At 35.4% G+C, this 19,598-nt stretch overlaps 1 protein-coding gene across 2 annotated transcripts; it reads left to right on the top strand.

The window, feature by feature from the left end:
- The first annotated feature begins 53 nt into the window (after window positions 1–53).
- On the top strand, window positions 54–17,684 carry LOC106601465 (cytohesin-3). 2 transcript variants are annotated; one of them, XM_045715257.2, is made up of 14 exons: window positions 54–272; window positions 706–772; window positions 10,654–10,736; window positions 11,017–11,081; window positions 11,669–11,735; window positions 13,105–13,223; window positions 13,355–13,435; window positions 13,558–13,670; window positions 13,881–14,029; window positions 14,147–14,258; window positions 14,439–14,515; window positions 14,643–14,714; window positions 15,024–15,172; window positions 16,937–17,684. In XM_045715257.2, exons 1-14 carry the CDS (start codon window positions 267–269, stop codon window positions 17,022–17,024), a joined length of 1,248 nt encoding a protein of 415 aa, XP_045571213.2. In that variant the 5' UTR covers window positions 54–266; the 3' UTR covers window positions 17,025–17,684. The 2 variants fall into 2 exon arrangements, with proteins under 2 accessions (XP_045571213.2, XP_045571215.2); XM_045715259.2 differs by lacking the exon at window positions 10,654–10,736 and having other exon boundaries at window positions 97–272.
- Window positions 17,685–19,598: the final 1,914 nt, after the last annotated feature.

The raw sequence follows: 19,598 nt of genomic DNA, 5'->3' as shown, positions 1-19,598 counted from the left end.
AACGCTCGGATCAACCCAACTCCTTGGCCAGAGCGTCCAGTGTGCGCTTTGAACTTGAACGCCCCCCGAACGCTCAGAGTGGCACTCCAGAGTGAATTTACAAACGCACTCACAGTTTGAGTTCCGCAAGTCTGGGCATGGTACTTGACTTGAGTCGTCACAAGTGGCTTCCACCCCTGCCTGAAGCACTCTTCCCATCTACTGTACATGTCTACATGAGTGTTGTCAGAACGTAATTACGCTCTCATGACCTCATACATCTATTTATGAAGGTAAGCAATTGGTTGATCTATTAGTCTCCCCAGAGTTTCAATCTGTGGTTGTTTGAGTTCAGCACAAGGGATTTTCAAATTACTTAAGGTCACTTATGTTGGTTACATATTTACACTGACTGCTGAATAATTATGGATATTGTGCATTAGATCTATCTTGAATTGGTATCACCAGTCAATACACACACACACACACACACACACACACACACACACACACACACACACACACACACACACACACACACACACACACACACACACACACACACACACATCTTTACTTGTACAGTATATGTAATTTTTTTTCAGTAACAGCACTGACTTTAGGTGGTCAGTTCATTATGTTTTGAGGATGCTATTGACACTGTAGCTTATGCCCTTCTTGCAGTAGGCTACATTACTTCAACACTGACACATGTTTCCTGTACAGCCACAGTCTCTCTCCAACACCTTCAACATGGGCAGCCAAAGAAAAGACAGCTTCCTCTGGGGAAAATGTAAGGTTTTTATGTTTTACAGTCCATTTTGCAATTTAACAACATCCCTAATTAGGCTATAGTATCTGGGGATTAACACCATGATCAATACATGAGTGTCTTTATGTAAGATAATGAAGTGTTGAAGTGTCAGTAGACAATGGGGGTTAGAGCTGTTGCTGTGAATATCTTACTTGAGAAATGAAAATGAAATACACTAATAAGAAAGTGTACTGATGTAGTACCTGTCTTCACAATAGATATTCAGTACCGTCTACAGTGACTATTGTGCTTTCAGTCTCTTTACCTTGACCTATATATACTGTGGTATAAAGTCAGCAGTGTTCAACGGATTCAAATGGTTTGTTTGGATCACTTTTACCACAGTGATGAATGTTATTCACTTTATTATAGCATCACCTGACTTTATAGAGACATATTGTTGTCATATAGCCATTATATACCTCATTACTGACTATCAAGTAACGTTCAGAGCTGTTGCTCACAGTATAGTGTTCAACAATCTAATTGCCAAGATAGATGGAGTTTGGTGATGTTGTATTATCTAGTTAATGTTGTATTGTCTAGTTAATGTTGTATTGTCTAGTTAATATTGTATTGTCTAGTTAAAGTTGTATTATCTAGTTAATGTTGTACTGTCTAGTTAATGTTGTATTGTCTAGTTAATGTTGTATTATCTAGTTAATGTTGTACTGTCTAGTTAATGTTGTATTGTCTAGTTAATGTTGTATTGTCTAGTTAATGTTGTATTGTCTAGTTAATGTTGTATTATCTAGTTAATGTTGTACTGTCTAGTTAATGTTGTATTGTCTAGTTAATGTTGTATTGTCTAGTTAATGTTGTATTGTCTAGTTAATGTTGTATTGTCTAGTTAATGTTGTATTGTTTAGTTAATGTTGTATTATCTAGTTAATGTTGTATTATCTAGTTAATGTTGTATTATCTAGTTAATGTTGTACTGTCTAGTTAATGTTGTATTGTCTAGTTATAATGTTGTATTGTGTAATTCTAATGTTGTATTGTCTAGTTATAATGTTGTATTGTCTAGTTAAAATGTTGTATTGTCTAGTTAATGTTGTGTTGTGTAGTTATAATGTTGTGTTGTATAGTTATAATGTTGTATTGTCTAGTTATAATGTTGTGTTGTCTAGTTATAATGTGTATTGTCTAGTTATAATGTTCTGTTGTCTAGTTATAATGTTGTGTTATCTAGTTATAATGTTGTGTTGTCTAGTTATAATGATGTATTGTCTAGTTATAATGTTGTGTTGTCTAGTTATAATGTTCTGTTGTCTAGTTATAATGTTGTATTGTCTAGTTATAATGATGTATTGTCTAGTTATAATGTTGTATTGTCTAGTTATAATGTTGTGTTATCTAGTTATAATGTTGTGTTGTCTAGTTATAATGTTGTGTTGCCTAGTTATAATGTTGTATTGTCTAGTTAATGTTGTGTTGTCTAGTTATAATGTTGTATTGTCTAGTTAATGTTGTGTTGTGTAGTTATAATGTTGTGTTGTCTAGTTATAATGTTGTATTGTCTAGTTATAATGTTGTGTTGTCTAGTTATAATGTTGTGTTGTCTAGTTATAATGTTGTATTGTCTAGTTAATGTTGTGTTGTCTAGTTATAATGTTGTATTGTCTAGTTATAATGTTGTTTTGTCTAGTTATAATGTTGTATTGTCTAGTTATAATGTTGTGTTGTCTAGTTATAATGTTGTAATGTCTAGTTATAATGTTGTATTGTCTAGTTAATGTTGTGTTGTGTAGTTATAATGTTGTGTTGTATAGTTATAATGTTGTATTGTCTAGTTATAATGTTGTGTTGTCTAGTTATAATGTTGTGTTGTCTAGTTATAATGTTGTGTTGTCTAGTTATAATGTTGTGTTGTCTAGTTATAATGTTGTGTTGTCTAGTTATAAAGTTGTCTTGTCTAGTTATAATGTTGTATTGTCTAGTTATAATGTTGTGTTGTCTAGTTATAATGTTGTGTTGTCTAGTTATAATGTTGTATTGTGTAGTTATATTGTTTTATTGTGTAGTTATAATTTTGTGTTGTCTAGTTATAATGTTGTATTGTCTAGTTATAATGTTGTATTGTCTAGTTAATGTTGTGTTGTGTAGTTATAATGATGTATTGTCTAGTTATAATGTTGTATTGTCTAGTTATAATGTTGTGTTGTCTAGTTATAATGTTGTGTTGTCTATATCTAGTTATAATGTTGTGTTATCTAGTTATAATGTTGTGTTATCTAGTTATAATGTTGTGTTATCTAGTTATAATGTCGTGTTGTCTAGTTATAATGTTGTATTGTCGAGTTATAATGTTGTATTGTCTAGTTAATGTTGTGTTGTGTAGTTATAATGTTGTGTTGTATAGTTATAATGTTGTATTGTCTAGTTATAATGTTGTGTTGTCTAGTTATAATGTGTATTGTCTAGTTATAATGTTCTGTTGTCTAGTTATAATGTTGTGTTATCTAGTTATAATGTTGTGTTGTCTAGTTATAATGATGTATTGTCTAGTTATAATGTTGTGTTATCTAGTTATAATGTTCTGTTGTCTAGTTATAATGTTGTATTGTCTAGTTATAATGATGTATTGTCTAGTTATAATGTTGTATTGTCTAGTTATAATGTTGTGTTATCTAGTTATAATGTTGTGTTGTCTAGTTATAATGTTGTGTTGTTTAGTTATAATGTTGTATTGTCTAGTTAATGTTGTGTTGTCTAGTTATAATGTTGTATTGTCTAGTTAATGTTGTGTTGTGTAGTTATAATGTTGTGTTGTATAGTTATAATGTTGTATTGTCTAGTTATAATGTTGTGTTGTCTAGTTATAATGTTGTATTTTCTAGTTATAATGTTGTATTGTCTAGTTAATGTTGTGTTGTCTAGTTATAATGTTGTATTGTCTAGTTATAATGTTGTGTTGTCTAGTTATAATGTTGTGTTGTCTAGTTATAATGTTGTGTTGTCTAGTTATAATGTTGTGTTGTCTAGTTATAATGTTGTGTTGTCTAGTTATAATGTTGTGTTGTCTAGTTATAAAGTTGTCTTGTCTAGTTATAATGTTGTATTGTCTAGTTATAATGTTCTGTTGTCTAGTTATAATGTTCTGTTGTCTAGTTATAATGTTGTATTGTCTAGTTATAATGTTGTGTTGTCTAGTTATAATAATGTTTTGTCTAGTTATAATGTTGTATTGTCTAGTTATAATGTTGTGTTGTCTAGTTATAATGTTGTATTGTCTAGTTATAATGTTCTGTTGTCTAGTTAATGTTGTGTTGTGTAGTTATAATGTTGTGTTGTATAGTTATAATGTTGTATTGTCTAGTTATAATGTTGTGTTGTCTAGTTATAATGTTGTGTTGTCTAGTTATAATGTTGTGTTGTCTAGTTATAATGTTGTGTTGTCTAGTTAATGTTGTGTTGTCTAGTTATAATGTTGTGTTGTCTAGTTATAAAGTTGTCTTGTCTAGGTATAATGTTGTATTGTCTAATTATAATGTTGTGTTGTCTGGTTATAATGTTCTGTTGTCTAGTTATAATGTTGTATTGTCTAGTTAATGTTGTGTTGTCTAGTTATAATGTTGTATTGTCTAGTTAATGTTGTGTTGTCTAGTTATAATGTTGTGTTGTCTAGTTATAATGTTGTGTTGTCTAGTTATAATGTTGTATTATCTAGTTATAATGTTGTGTTATCTAGTTATAATGTTGTGTTATCTAGTTATAATGTTGTATTGTCTAGTTATAATGTTGTATTGTCTAATTATAATGTTCTGTTGTCTAGTTATAATGTTGTATTGTCTAGTTAATGTTGTGTTGTCTAGTTATAATGTTGTGTTGTCTAGTTATAATGTTGTGTTATCTAGTTATAATGTTGTGTTATCTAGTTATAATGTTGTGTTATCTAGTTATAATGTTGTATTGTCTAGTTAATGTTGTGTTGTCTAGTTATAATGTTGTATTGTCTAGTTAATGTTGTGTTGTCTAGTTATAATGTTGTGTTGTCTAGTTATAATGTTGTGTTATCTAGTTATAATGTTGTATTGTCTAGTTAATGTTGTGTTGTCTAGTTATAATGTTGTGTTGTCTAGTTAATGTTGTGTTGTCTATATCTAGTTATAATGTTGTGTTATCTAGTTATAATGTTGTGTTATCTAGTTATAATGTTGTGTTATCTAGTTATAATGTCGTGTTGTCTAGTTATAATGTTGTATTGTCGAGTTATAATGTTGTATTGTCTAGTTAATGTTGTGTTGTCTAGTTATAATGTTGTGTTGTCTAGTTATAATGTTGTGTTATCTAGTTATAATGTTGTATTGTCTAGTTATAATGTTGTATTGTCTAGTTATAATGTTGTGTTGTCTAGTTATAATGTTGTGTTGTCTATATCTAGTTATAATGTTGTGTTATCTAGTTATAATGTTGTGTTATCTAGTTATAATGTTGTGTTATCTAGTTATAATGTCGTGTTGTCTAGTTATAATGTTGTATTGTCGAGTTATAATGTTGTATTGTCTAGTTAATGTTGTGTTGTGTAGTTATAATGTTGTGTTGTATAGTTATAATGTTGTATTGTCTAGTTATAATGTTGTGTTGTCTAGTTATAATGTGTATTGTCTAGTTATAATGTTCTGTTGTCTAGTTATAATGTTGTGTTATCTAGTTATAATGTTGTGTTGTCTAGTTATAATGATGTATTGTCTAGTTATAATGTTGTGTTATCTAGTTATAATGTTCTGTTGTCTAGTTATAATGTTGTATTGTCTAGTTATAATGATGTATTGTCTAGTTATAATGTTGTATTGTCTAGTTATAATGTTGTGTTATCTAGTTATAATGTTGTGTTGTCTAGTTATAATGTTGTGTTGTTTAGTTATAATGTTGTATTGTCTAGTTAATGTTGTGTTGTGTAGTTATAATGTTGTGTTGTATAGTTATAATGTTGTGTTGTCTAGTTATAATGTTGTATTTTCTAGTTATAATGTTGTATTGTCTAGTTAATGTTGTGTTGTCTAGTTATAATGTTGTATTGTCTAGTTATAATGTTGTGTTGTCTAGTTATAATGTTGTGTTGTCTAGTTATAATGTTCTGTTGTCTAGTTAATGTTGTGTTGTGTAGTTATAATGTTGTGTTGTATAGTTATAATGTTGTATTGTCTAGTTATAATGTTGTGTTGTCTAGTTATAATGTTGTGTTGTCTAGTTATAATGTTGTGTTGTCTAGTTATAATGTTGTGTTGTCTAGTTAATGTTGTGTTGTCTAGTTATAATGTTGTGTTGTCTAGTTATAAAGTTGTCTTGTCTAGGTATAATGTTGTATTGTCTAGTTATAATGTTGTGTTGTCTAGTTATAATGATGTATTGTCTAGTTATAATGTTGTGTTATCTAGTTATAATGTTCTGTTGTCTAGTTATAATGTTGTATTGTCTAGTTATAATGATGTATTGTCTAGTTATAATGTTGTATTGTCTAGTTATAATGTTGTGTTATCTAGTTATAATGTTGTGTTGTCTAGTTATAATGTTGTGTTGTTTAGTTATAATGTTGTATTGTCTAGTTAATGTTGTGTTGTCTAGTTATAATGTTGTATTGTCTAGTTAATGTTGTGTTGTGTAGTTATAATGTTGTGTTGTATAGTTATAATGTTGTATTGTCTAGTTATAATGTTGTGTTGTCTAGTTATAATGTTGTATTTTCTAGTTATAATGTTGTATTGTCTAGTTAATGTTGTGTTGTCTAGTTATAATGTTGTATTGTCTAGTTATAATGTTGTGTTGTCTAGTTATAATGTTGTGTTGTCTAGTTATAATGTTCTGTTGTCTAGTTAATGTTGTGTTGTGTAGTTATAATGTTGTGTTGTATAGTTATAATGTTGTATTGTCTAGTTATAATGTTGTGTTGTCTAGTTATAATGTTGTGTTGTCTAGTTATAATGTTGTGTTGTCTAGTTATAATGTTGTGTTGTCTAGTTAATGTTGTGTTGTCTAGTTATAATGTTGTGTTGTCTAGTTATAAAGTTGTCTTGTCTAGGTATAATGTTGTATTGTCTAATTATAATGTTGTGTTGTCTGGTTATAATGTTCTGTTGTCTAGTTATAATGTTGTATTGTCTAGTTAATGTTGTGTTGTCTAGTTATAATGTTGTATTGTCTAGTTAATGTTGTGTTGTCTAGTTATAATGTTGTGTTGTCTAGTTATAATGTTGTGTTGTCTAGTTATAATGTTGTGTTATCTAGTTATAATGTTGTGTTATCTAGTTATAATGTTGTGTTATCTAGTTATAATGTTGTATTGTCTAGTTATAATGTTGTATTGTCTAATTATAATGTTCTGTTGTCTAGTTATAATGTTGTATTGTCTAGTTAATGTTGTGTTGTCTAGTTATAATGTTGTGTTGTCTAGTTATAATGTTGTGTTATCTAGTTATAATGTTGTGTTATCTAGTTATAATGTTGTGTTATCTAGTTATAATGTTGTATTGTCTAGTTAATGTTGTGTTGTCTAGTTATAATGTTGTATTGTCTAGTTAATGTTGTGTTGTCTAGTTATAATGTTGTGTTGTCTAGTTATAATGTTGTGTTATCTAGTTATAATGTTGTATTGTCTAGTTAATGTTGTGTTGTCTAGTTATAATGTTGTGTTGTCTAGTTAATGTTGTGTTGTCTATATCTAGTTATAATGTTGTGTTATCTAGTTATAATGTTGTGTTATCTAGTTATAATGTTGTGTTATCTAGTTATAATGTCGTGTTGTCTAGTTATAATGTTGTATTGTCGAGTTATAATGTTGTATTGTCTAGTTAATGTTGTGTTGTCTAGTTATAATGTTGTGTTGTCTAGTTATAATGTTGTGTTATCTAGTTATAATGTTGTATTGTCTAGTTATAATGTTGTATTGTCTAGTTATAATGTTGTGTTGTCTAGTTATAATGTTGTGTTGTCTATATCTAGTTATAATGTTGTGTTATCTAGATATAATGTTGTGTTATCTAGTTATAATGTTGTGTTATCTAGTTATAATGTCGTGTTGTCTAGTTATAATGTTGTATTGTCGAGTTATAATGTTGTATTGTCTAGTTAATGTTGTGTTGTGTAGTTATAATGTTGTGTTGTATAGTTATAATGTTGTATTGTCTAGTTATAATGTTGTGTTGTCTAGTTATAATGTGTATTGTCTAGTTATAATGTTCTGTTGTCTAGTTATAATGTTGTGTTATCTAGTTATAATGTTGTGTTGTCTAGTTATAATGATGTATTGTCTAGTTATAATGTTGTGTTATCTAGTTATAATGTTCTGTTGTCTAGTTATAATGTTGTATTGTCTAGTTATAATGATGTATTGTCTAGTTATAATGTTGTATTGTCTAGTTATAATGTTGTGTTATCTAGTTATAATGTTGTGTTGTCTAGTTATAATGTTGTGTTGTTTAGTTATAATGTTGTATTGTCTAGTTAATGTTGTGTTGTCTAGTTATAATGTTGTATTGTCTAGTTAATGTTGTGTTGTGTAGTTATAATGTTGTGTTGTATAGTTATAATGTTGTATTGTCTAGTTATAATGTTGTGTTGTCTAGTTATAATGTTGTATTTTCTAGTTATAATGTTGTATTGTCTAGTTAATGTTGTGTTGTCTAGTTATAATGTTGTATTGTCTAGTTATAATGTTGTGTTGTCTAGTTATAATGTTGTGTTGTCTAGTTATAATGTTGTGTTGTCTAGTTATAATGTTGTGTTGTCTAGTTATAATGTTGTGTTGTCTAGTTATAAAGTTGTCTTGTCTAGTTATAATGTTGTATTGTCTAGTTATAATGTTCTGTTGTCTAGTTATAATGTTCTGTTGTCTAGTTATAATGTTGTATTGTCTAGTTATAATGTTGTGTTGTCTAGTTATAATGTTGTTTTGTCTAGTTATAATGTTGTATTGTCTAGTTATAATGTTGTGTTGTCTAGTTATAATGTTGTATTGTCTAGTTATAATGTTCTGTTGTCTAGTTAATGTTGTGTTGTGTAGTTATAATGTTGTGTTGTATAGTTATAATGTTGTATTGTCTAGTTATAATGTTGTGTTGTCTAGTTATAATGTTGTGTTGTCTAGTTATAATGTTGTGTTGTCTAGTTATAATGTTGTGTTGTCTAGTTAATGTTGTGTTGTCTAGTTATAATGTTGTGTTGTCTAGTTATAAAGTTGTCTTGTCTAGGTATAATGTTGTATTGTCTAATTATAATGTTGTGTTGTCTAGTTATAATGTTCTGTTGTCTAGTTATAATGTTGTATTGTCTAGTTAATGTTGTGTTGTCTAGTTATAATGTTGTATTGTCTAGTTAATGTTGTGTTGTCTAGTTATAATGTTGTGTTGTCTAGTTATAATGTTGTGTTGTCTAGTTATAATGTTGTGTTATCTAGTTATAATGTTGTGTTATCTAGTTATAATGTTGTGTTATCTAGTTATAATGTTGTATTGTCTAGTTATAATGTTGTATTGTGTAATTATAATGTTCTGTTGTCTAGTTATAATGTTGTATTGTCTAGTTAATGTTGTGTTGTCTAGTTATAATGTTGTGTTGTCTAGTTATAATGTTGTGTTATCTAGTTATAATGTTGTGTTATCTAGTTATAATGTTGTATTGTCTAGTTAATGTTGTGTTGTCTAGTTATAATGTTGTATTGTCTAGTTAATGTTGTGTTGTCTAGTTATAATGTTGTGTTGTCTAGTTGTAATGTTGTGTTATCTAGTTATAATGTTGTATTGTCTAGTTAATGTTGTGTTGTCTAGTTATAATGTTGTGTTGTCTAGTTAATGTTGTGTTGTGTAGTTATAATGTTGTGTTGTATAGTTATAATGTTGTATTGTCTAGTTATAATGTTGTGTTGTCTAGTTATAATGTTCTGTTGTCTAGTTATAATGTTGTATTGTCTAGTTAATGTTGTGTTGTCTAGTTATAATGTTGTGTTGTCTAGTTATAATGTTGTATTGTCTAGTTAATGTTGTGTTGTCTAGTTATAATGTTGTGTTGTCTAGTTATAATGTTGTGTTATCTAGTTATAATGTTGTGTTATCTAGTTATAATGTTGTGTTGTCTAGTTATAATGTTGTGTTGTCTAGTTCTAATGTTGTGTTGTCTAGTTATAATGTTGTGTTGTCTAGTTATAAAGTTGTCTTGTCTAGTTATAATGTTGTGTTGTCTAGTTCTAATGTTGTGTTGTCTAGTTATAATGTTGTGTTGTCTAGTTATAATGTTGTGTTGTCTAGTTATAATGTTGTGTTGTCTAGTTATAATGTTGTGTTGTCTAGTTCTAATGTTGTGTTGTCTAGTTATAATGTTGTGTTGTCTAGTTATAATGTTGTGTTGTCTAGTTCTAATGTTGTGTTGTCTAGTTATAATGTTGTGTTGTCTAGTTCTAATGTTGTGTTGTCTAGTTATAATGTTGTGTTGTCTAGTTCTAATGTTGTGTTGTCTAGTTATAATGTTGTGTTGTCTAGTTCTAATGTTGTGTTGTCTAGTTATAACCTGAAAAGGGAGTAATGAATAACCCTCATCTAAAAACCGTGAGAAGCTGTTATGAGGACAAGACTAGAGCAGATCACTTACTAATGGACATTACTGGGGCTCATTCTATAAAAAGCTGAAGTTCAGCAGTTATATTTAGCTAGTGCTGAGAAGTGCAGTATGTTGAGTTACTGTATGCTAGGGTTGGTGTGAGGGTGGTTGTCAAGGCACATTTCTGACACCTTTGATATTTTCAGTGTATACAGGAAGATGTCTCAATTAGGTCTCAGGGGTTTTGTCCGACTGCTTCATTTATGCATTGGATGGCAATGATGGTTTCATCTGTATGTTTGTGTTTGTGTGTATAATCAATTGTACAGCTTCCACAATGCTTAGCTCAATGGAGAGGCAGGAGATAGACACCAGGAAGTTTCATAAGAGTGACCTATTAGATGACATTCAGGTATAGTAAATCATGCTCTCAACCAGGGCTCTTTTTGTACAGTCAAAATGCTTTATGAAACTGCATTTTGGCAGAATAAAACTAACTGTATTGTGACATTACCTACAGCAGTTATTACATTCACAAAAGCCTCCTTCAAAAGTTAGAACATCTCAGAAACATCCAGTTTTATGAGTAGACTGACTCTGTAACTCTGTATGTGCCACGGGCTTGAGTCAGCTATGGCTAAAATACCACATATTATCATCTCATCCCTTTGACATCATTTCCCCTTGTGTAGAAGCTGAGGTTGGAGATTGACAGCGTCATGACGGAAATCCACAACATTGAGGCGGACGAGGAGAAGTAAGTTAGAGCTAGCACAATGGCTGATTCGGATAGGTTACCATTGACCAGTAGGCCTCTTCCTCTGTTAGCTACAGTAACACTTTGCAGTGTGTGGTAGCTTCTTTTGAATCTATCACTGCCCAAACACCAGATCAACAATACTCCCTGACATCCATCTTGACAAAGAGACTCCTCTCACATCTCTGATGTCCTATCCCTCCCTAATTCAGACTAAGAAAGGTATGGAGCCCCCCCCACCAATGTGGTCACCTCTTCGTCCTCATAAGTTGGCTCTGGGGGTCGTTGTCTTCTAGAACAAGAACAGATTCTGCCCCCCATCTGCAAGGCCCCTCTGTATATGTGTGTTTCCTGTTTCTTCACTAGCAACTACAGGAATGTGGTAAAACTCTTATATGTCAGAAGCATGAAACACTGAGACATGTTCCAGGCAGGACAACCCCAGCTTCCTTTAATTGTCTCACTCTCACTGTGTGTCATCTCTTATACAGCGGACATACACTGTAGCTAGTATAACGCTCATGGGTAAAAGTGGTGTAATTAACCTTTGTCAATATTTATTCTGTTTTGTTTTTGTTTCTGTTCAGCAAAAATGTTGTGAGAAACAAGAGGTTCTTATCTGGGAAAAAGAAATTCAACATGGACCCTAAAAAGGTGAGCTCATGTCACACACTGTAATTAGAGCCCTTAGTTTTTCCTGGTGAGGTTCTCTGGTAAGACAAAGTCATAACATTACTCAATATGGAATACACTAAACACAAATACATACAGATCAGATATGTACCGAAATGTGAAGTGCTTCAATTATAGAATTGAAGTAGTAAAGATCTGTATAGTTATCACATCTCTACTGACGGAGGCTTGCCACAGCTAGAAGCTTAAATAGTTAACTGCAAGATGACAGAACAAATAATCTGACACAAACGAATGAATGCTGAGCGAGTGACGTGAATTATGTGCAGAAGTGCAACTGTGCGGAGGCAGAGAGAGAGGGAGAGAAAATGAGAGAGAACCACATCCTGTTCCGTGAAGAGGAGCGGAGGCACACGCTCCTGCTCAAACCACAAATACCCCTCCTTTCCTCTCCTCTGAAGAGAGGTCAAATCCATAATATATAGTCCCCCTGGCCTGTATGACCACCCTGGAGACAAGCCTGGCCTGTATGACCACCCTGGAGACAAGCCTGGCCTGTATGACCACCCTGGAGACAAGCCTGGCCTGTATGACCACCCTGGAGAAAAGCCTGGCCTGTATGACCACCCTGGAGAAAAGCCTGGCCTGTATGACCACCCTGGAGACAAGCCTGGCCTGTATGACCACCCTGGAGAAAAGCCTGGCCTGTATGACCACCCGGGAGACAAGCCTGGCCTGTATGACCACCCGGGAGACAAGCCTGGCCTGTATGACCACCCTGGAGACAAGCCTGGCCTGTATGACCACCCGGGAGAAAAGCCTGGCCTGTATGACCACCCTGGAGAAAAGCCTGGCCTGTATGACCACCCGTGGAGAAAAGCCTGGCCTGTATGACCACCCTGGAGAAAAGCCTGGCCTGTATGACCACCCTGGAGAAAAGCCTAGCCTGTATGACCACCCTGGAGAAAAGCCTAGCCTGTATGACCCTCCTGGAGAAAAGCCTGGCCTGTATGACCACCCGTGGAGAAAAGCCTGGCCTGTATGGCCACCCTGGAGAAAAGCCTGGCCTGTATGACCACCCTGGAGAAAAGCCTGTGTTTGGGTGTGTGCAGAGGCTAGAGATCCAGTCAAGCAGATCATTGGTTTCTTTAGCTGGAAGCTCTGCATTGTTTAGATATATGAAGATATATTGCTTCCAGTGGCTCTCTCAAAATGGCAGACAATGCATACAGAATATTTAATATGTGCATGACCACTACTGCACATCACAGTGCTTTGGACCTCATTATGATTTCTGCAATTTTTTATTCCACATACAAGTATGTGTTAATGCATTCATATCTTCCAAGTTCATACATGTTCATTGACTTGTCATGGCCTCTTCCCCCAGGGTATTCAGTACCTGGTTGACAATGACCTGTTGGAGTGGACAGCAGAGGCAGTGGCTGAGTTCCTATACAAAGAGGAAGGACTGAACAAGACAGCCATTGGGAACTTTTTAGGAGAGAGGTACACAATGCTTCTGAACATGACCATGAGAATGATGGCTTTGTTGATGGGGATAATGATGACTGTCATAACCACTCATTATCTCAATAATCTCCATATCACTGATTTGACTCTTGTTTGTGTTCATGCAGGGAGGAAATGCACCTTCAGACTCTGAAAGCCTTTGTAGAACTACACGAGTTCTCCGACCTGAATCTGGTGCAGGCACTGAGGTTAGTGCTGCACTACACTGGTGCATCTTTTACACTCATAAATTAATATATTCTCATTATTATATTAATTTCCACAGTAAATCCTGTCTGATCCCTGTCTGTTCCCTGGCTCATCCCTGTAGGCAGTTCCTGTGGAGTTTCCGTCTCCCTGGAGAAGCCCAGAAGATTGATAGGATGATGGAGGCATTCGCTACACGCTACTGTGACTGTAATGCAGGGGTCTTCCAGTCAACAGGTACTGTACAGTACTGTAGTGCACAGGAACCAGCCTCCTCTACCATGCTGCTGACTCCCTACACTGACAGATCAGCAAGACAGATGGGGAGGGGGTTGAGGAGTACATTTTGAGGCATATTCAAATCATTTCACAAACGTGATGCTGATTAAGGATGAAAATACATATCATTGACCCAACAGTAATGAAATGTGTGGGTGTTTCAAACAGACACCTGCTACATCCTGTCCTTTGCCGTCATCATGCTGAACACCAGTCTCCATAACCCCAACGTGAAGGACAAGCCCACTCTGGAGCGCTTCTTCAGTATGAACAGAGGCATCAACAACGGGGGTGACCTGCCCAACGACCTGCTCATGGTGAGGCCTCAGGGGTGAGAGGTCAGGAGTTAACTCCACTCTCAGAATGTGACCCCTATTTGGTTGTTGTTGTCTGTAGCTGTAGTTAACTCTCATCTACTACCTCATTAAATCCAGAAACTCTATGAGAGCATTCGGAACGAGCCGTTCAAAATTCCAGAGGATGATGGGAACGACCTCACACACACCTTCTTCAACCCGGACAGAGAGGGTTGGCTGCTCAAAATGGGTGAGATGAGTAGCAATATAACTAGCTGAGAGAATTGTCTTATAATTGTGCCATTACCAAGCCTTAAAAATAAGCTTACCACAGAATGATCTGATTTCCTTTATGGAGCGTGTTGGATGTAGAATTTTATGATTAAACGTTTTATTTGTGTAATGAAATGTTAACTTTTCATCTCTGCAGGAGGAAGGGTGAAAACATGGAAGAGGCGGTGGTTTATTTTGACAGACAGCTGTCTGTACTACTTTGAGTATACCACAGTGAGTATGCTATACCCACAACTATGTCATAGGGTTTGCCAGTAATGGAATTTAGGATAAAAGATGGTAGTAGTTACTGCTAAATGATAGTCCTTCACCAAAGCATCTCTCTCCCCTCCTCCCTCAGGATAAAGACCCCATAGGGATCATTCCCCTTGAGAACCTCTGTGTAAGAGAGATAGAAGACTCTATCAAACAGGTACAGTGTATTCCTCTGACTGCATATTTATTTCTAAGATTTATGGCAGTGCCACCTGTTCTATGGTGTTTCTGTCTCATAGGCTGTGCAGAAGTCATATTTACAGAAGCTACTCTCTTAGCTGTCACGGAACTGTATGACTCATAGCCTCTGTATGAGAAAGGAAGGGTTTAACTGGAAGATTAGGAGTAATTAGACCAATATACTATGGGATCATTTCCTTTTTTGAAAAAAGTTATTACCAGTAATTTGGCTTGGGTATGTGTTTTGTGAGCATTTGTATGCGTGTGTGTGCTTCTTTGTGAGCAGTATTGTCTAGAGATCTACAACCCCAGAGGGCAGAAGATCAAGGCGTGCAAGACAGAGAACGGAGGCAGGGTGGTGGAGGGGAAACACCAGTCCTACAGGATGAGTGCAGCCACAGCAGATGAGAGAGATGACTGGATAGGCTCCATCAGGTCTGACACCTCAACCCAGGCTTAACACATACAGTGAGGGAAAAAAGTTTTTGATTTTGTACGTTTGCCCACTGACAAAGAAATGATCAGTCTATAATTTTAATGGTAGGTTTATTTGAACAGTGAGAGACAGAATAACAACAACAAAATCCATAAAAACGCATGTCAAAAATGTTATAAATTGATTTGCATTTTAATGAGGGAAATAAGTATTTGACCCCCTCTCAATCAGAAAGATTTCTGGCTCCCAGGTGTCTTTTATATAGGTAATGAGCTGAGATTAGGAGCACACTCTTAAAGGGAGTGCTCCTAATCTCAGTTTGTTACCTGAATAAAAGACACCTGTCCACAGAAGCAATCAATCAATCAGATTTCAAACTCTCCACCATGGCCAAGACCAAAGAGCTCTCCAAGGATGTCAAGGACAAGATTGTAGACCTACACAAGGCTGGAATGGGCTACAAGACCATCGCCAAGCAGCTTGGTGAGAAGGTGACAACAGTTGGTGCGATTATTCTCAAATGGAAGAAACACAAAAGAACTGTCAATCTCCCTCGGCCTGGGGCTCCATGCAAGATCTCACCTCGTGGAGTTGCAATGATCATGAGAACGGTGAGGAATCAGCCCAGAACTACACGGCAGGATCTTGTCAATGATCTCAAGGCAGCTGGGACCATAGTCACCAAGAAAACAATTGGTAACACACTACGCCGTGAAGGACTGAAATTCTGCAGCGCCCGCAAGGTCCCCCTGCTCAAGAAAGCACATATACATGCCCGTCTGAAGTTTGCCAATAAACATCTGAATGATTCAGAGGATAACTGGGTGAAAGTGTTGTGGTCGGATGAGACCAAAATTGAGCTCTTTGGCATCAACTCAACTCGCCGTGTTTGGAGGAGGGGGAATGCTGCCTATGACCCCAAGAACACCATCCCCACCGTCAAACATGGAGGTGGAAACATTATGCTTTTGGGGTGTTTTTCTGCTAAGGGGACAGGACAACTTCACCGCATCAAAGGGACGATGGAAGGGGCCATGTACCGTCAAATCTTGGGTGAGAACCTCCTTCCCTCAGTCAGGGCATTGAAAATGGGTCGTGGATGGGTATTCATTCCAGCATGACAATGACCCAAAACACACAGCCAAGGCAACAAAGGAGTGGCTCAAGAAGAAGCACATTAAGGTCCTGGAGTGGCCTAGCCAGTCTCCAGACCTTAATCCCATAGAAAATCTGTGGAGGGAGCTGAAGGTTCGAGTTGCCAAACGTCAGCCTCGAAACATTAATGACTTGGAGAAGATCAGCAAAGAGGAGTGGGACAAAATCCCTCCTGAGATGTGTGCAAACCTGGTGGCCAACTACAAGAAACGTCTGACCTCTGTGATTGCCAACAAGGGTTTTGCCACCAAGTACTAAGTCATGTTTTGCAGAGGGGGTCAAATACTTATTTCCCTCATTAAAATGCAAATCATTTTATAACATTTTTGGCATGCGTTTTTCAGGATGTTTGTTGTTGTTATTCTGTCTCTCACTGTTCAAATTAACCTACCATTAAAATTATAGACTGATCATTTCTTTGTCAGTGGGCAAACGTACAAAATCATCAGGGGATCAAATACTTTTTTCCCTCACTGTACCTGTACTACACATCATACACTTCACAAATGACTTCCCAAATGACAACTGGCAATCAATAGGATAAAGGGAACGTGATGATGATGATCATTTGGACACTTGGCTTATTTATCTCTCTGTCTTTCCCTCAGAGCAAGTATCACCAAGGATCCCTTCTACGACCTGGTGTCATTGCGCAAGAGGAAAGTCATCAACAACAACAATGCTTCACAGGACTGAGACATCAGACATGATATAAAGCATCATGGGAATTGAGCCCGGTAATGATCTGTAGAGGTCCCGCTCCGTAACAGCCAGTGTTTTTAAATGCTTGGAAATGATGGACTGGTCCAAGTAAATAGACATGGCGCTTAATGTTACAATGCTGTACAGTACAGCATTAGTGCAATACTGTAACTCAGAATGAAAGAAGATAATTGTGACCTGTGTGTGGTTTAAAGCTGTCAAACCAGAAACTCCCCATACCTCATACTGTAGGTCTAATTTTATGGTTGAAGTTAGAGTCACTCAGTCTGTTCAATTACTAATAGAAAGTGATTTCTGTCAATATTTCTTAGAAATAAGAATTTAAAAGTATGTGGGAGAGAGTTGCAAACCAAAATAAGTGTGTAGCACTGTAGGAATAATGCATCATTCTATAAGGACAGATTTGAACATGTAATGTATAATGCAAAGTTACTCAAATGTAGTTGTATATAGTTATAGTTGATTCTGTACCATAAGCATAGAACAAAGGAAATATCAGGTAAGCATTACGGAAATGCACCACCTTTTCACCTTGCACCAGACTCAGTGATTTCAGTTCCTAAAAAGCCTCTGTACTACTAGCCTTTTCCTCTCCCAAGCCTATAGAATTCCTGTTACGTGTACACAAATCTTCAACACTGATTCAGTGTTGTGACGTTCTTTCATTATCTTAGAGGCATTGTATAAATCTTTTTTTAAATATGTATGGATTTATTTTTCAACTCATAACATACGTATTTTGTAAATACTGTATTATAATAGAAAGTTATTTTGCACATTGCCTTTAAAGCACAGACAGTGATAATACACATGTCTGTATACATGCCTTAATAATGTTGAATAAATAATAAATAATACATATATATTTTATTCTAAATATGTGTGTAGTTCTTTCAGAACAGATGACAGATAGTAGCAGATTATAATTACATCAAACGGGCCTAAAAAGCGGGACTGAAGACCTTTCTCTTCAGGAAGGCTTTATGTTGTTAGCGGTGCTCATTGGTTTCATTGTCCCTTGTAGCGTCAGCTGTGTTCTTTGCGTCAGTTTCCCCGTCCATTTTATATTTATTCTGTATAATGAAATGCGCTTTACAAATGTAATACAGCACCATCTTTCATTATTATTATCATAAATATCTTAGATATATACTGAACAAAAATATAAACGCAACATATAAAGTGTTGGTCCCATGTTTCATGAGCTGAAATAAAAGATCCCAGAAAAGTTACAAATGTTCTACATTTTTATTTTTACAAATTTGTTTACATCCCTGTTAGTGGGCGTTTCTTCTTTGCCAAGATAATCCATCCACCTGACAGGTGGGGCATATCAAGAAGCTGATTAAACAGCATGACCATTACACAGGTGAACCTTGTGCTGGGGAGAATATTTGTTACACAACACAATGCCACAGATGTTTCTCAAGTTTGAGGGAGCATGCAATTGGCCTGCTGACTGCAGGAATGTCCACCAGAGCTGTTGCCAGATAATTTAATGCTAGTTTCTCTACCATAAGCCGCCTCCAATGTCGTTTTAGAGATTTTGGCAGTACGTACAACTGGCCTCACAACCACAGACCACGTGTAACCACGCCAGACCAGGACCTCCACATCCGGCTTCTTCACCTGCGGGATCTTCTGAGACCAGCCACCTGGACAGCTGATGAAACTATGGGTTTGCACAACCAAATAATTTCTGCACAAACTGTCAGAAACCATCTTAGGGAAGCTCATCTGCAGTTTGGCATCTTAACCGACTTCAGTGGTAAATGCTCACCTTCAATGGCCACTGGCACACTGGAGAAGTGTGCTCTTCATGGATGAATCCCGGTTTCAACTGTACTGGCAGATGGCAGACAGTGTGTATGGTGTCGTGTGGGCACAGTGCCCCATGGTGGCAGTGGGTTTATGGTATGGTCAGGCATAAGCTACAGACAACGAACACGATTGCATTTTTATCAATGTCAATTTGAATGCACAAAGATACCATGATGAGATCCTGAGGCCCATTGTCGTGCCATTCATCCGCCGCCATCACCTCATGTTTCAGCAGGATAATGCACGGCCACATGTTGCAAGGATCTGTACACAACTCCTGGAAGCTGAAAATGTCCCTGTTCTTCCATGACCTGCATACTAACCAGACATGTCACCCACTGAGCATGAGTTTGGGACGCTCTGGTTCGACGTGTCCAACAGCGTGATCCAGTTCCCATTAATATCCAGCAATTTCGCACAGCAGAGGAGTGGGACAACATTCCACAGGCCACAATCAACAGCTTTAAAAACTCTATGCGAAGGAGTTTTGTCACGCTGCATGAGGCAAATGGTGGTCACACCAGATTTTATGGTTTTCTGATACACACCCTTACCTTTTTTTAAAGGTATCTGTGACCGACATATGTGTATCTGCATTCCCAATCATGTGAAATCCATAGATTAGGGCGTAATGAATTTATTTCAATTGACTGATTTACTTTTATGAACTGTGACTCAGTAAAATCTTTGAAATTGTTGCATGTTTCATTTATATTTTTGTTCAGT

The sequence above is a fragment of the Salmo salar genome, chromosome 03 (genome assembly GCF_965601325.2).
Source record: "Salmo salar chromosome 03, fSalSal1, whole genome shotgun sequence".
Lineage (NCBI taxonomy): Eukaryota > Metazoa > Chordata > Actinopteri > Salmoniformes > Salmonidae > Salmo > Salmo salar.
This window is presented reverse-complemented; position numbering and strand designations above follow the sequence as displayed.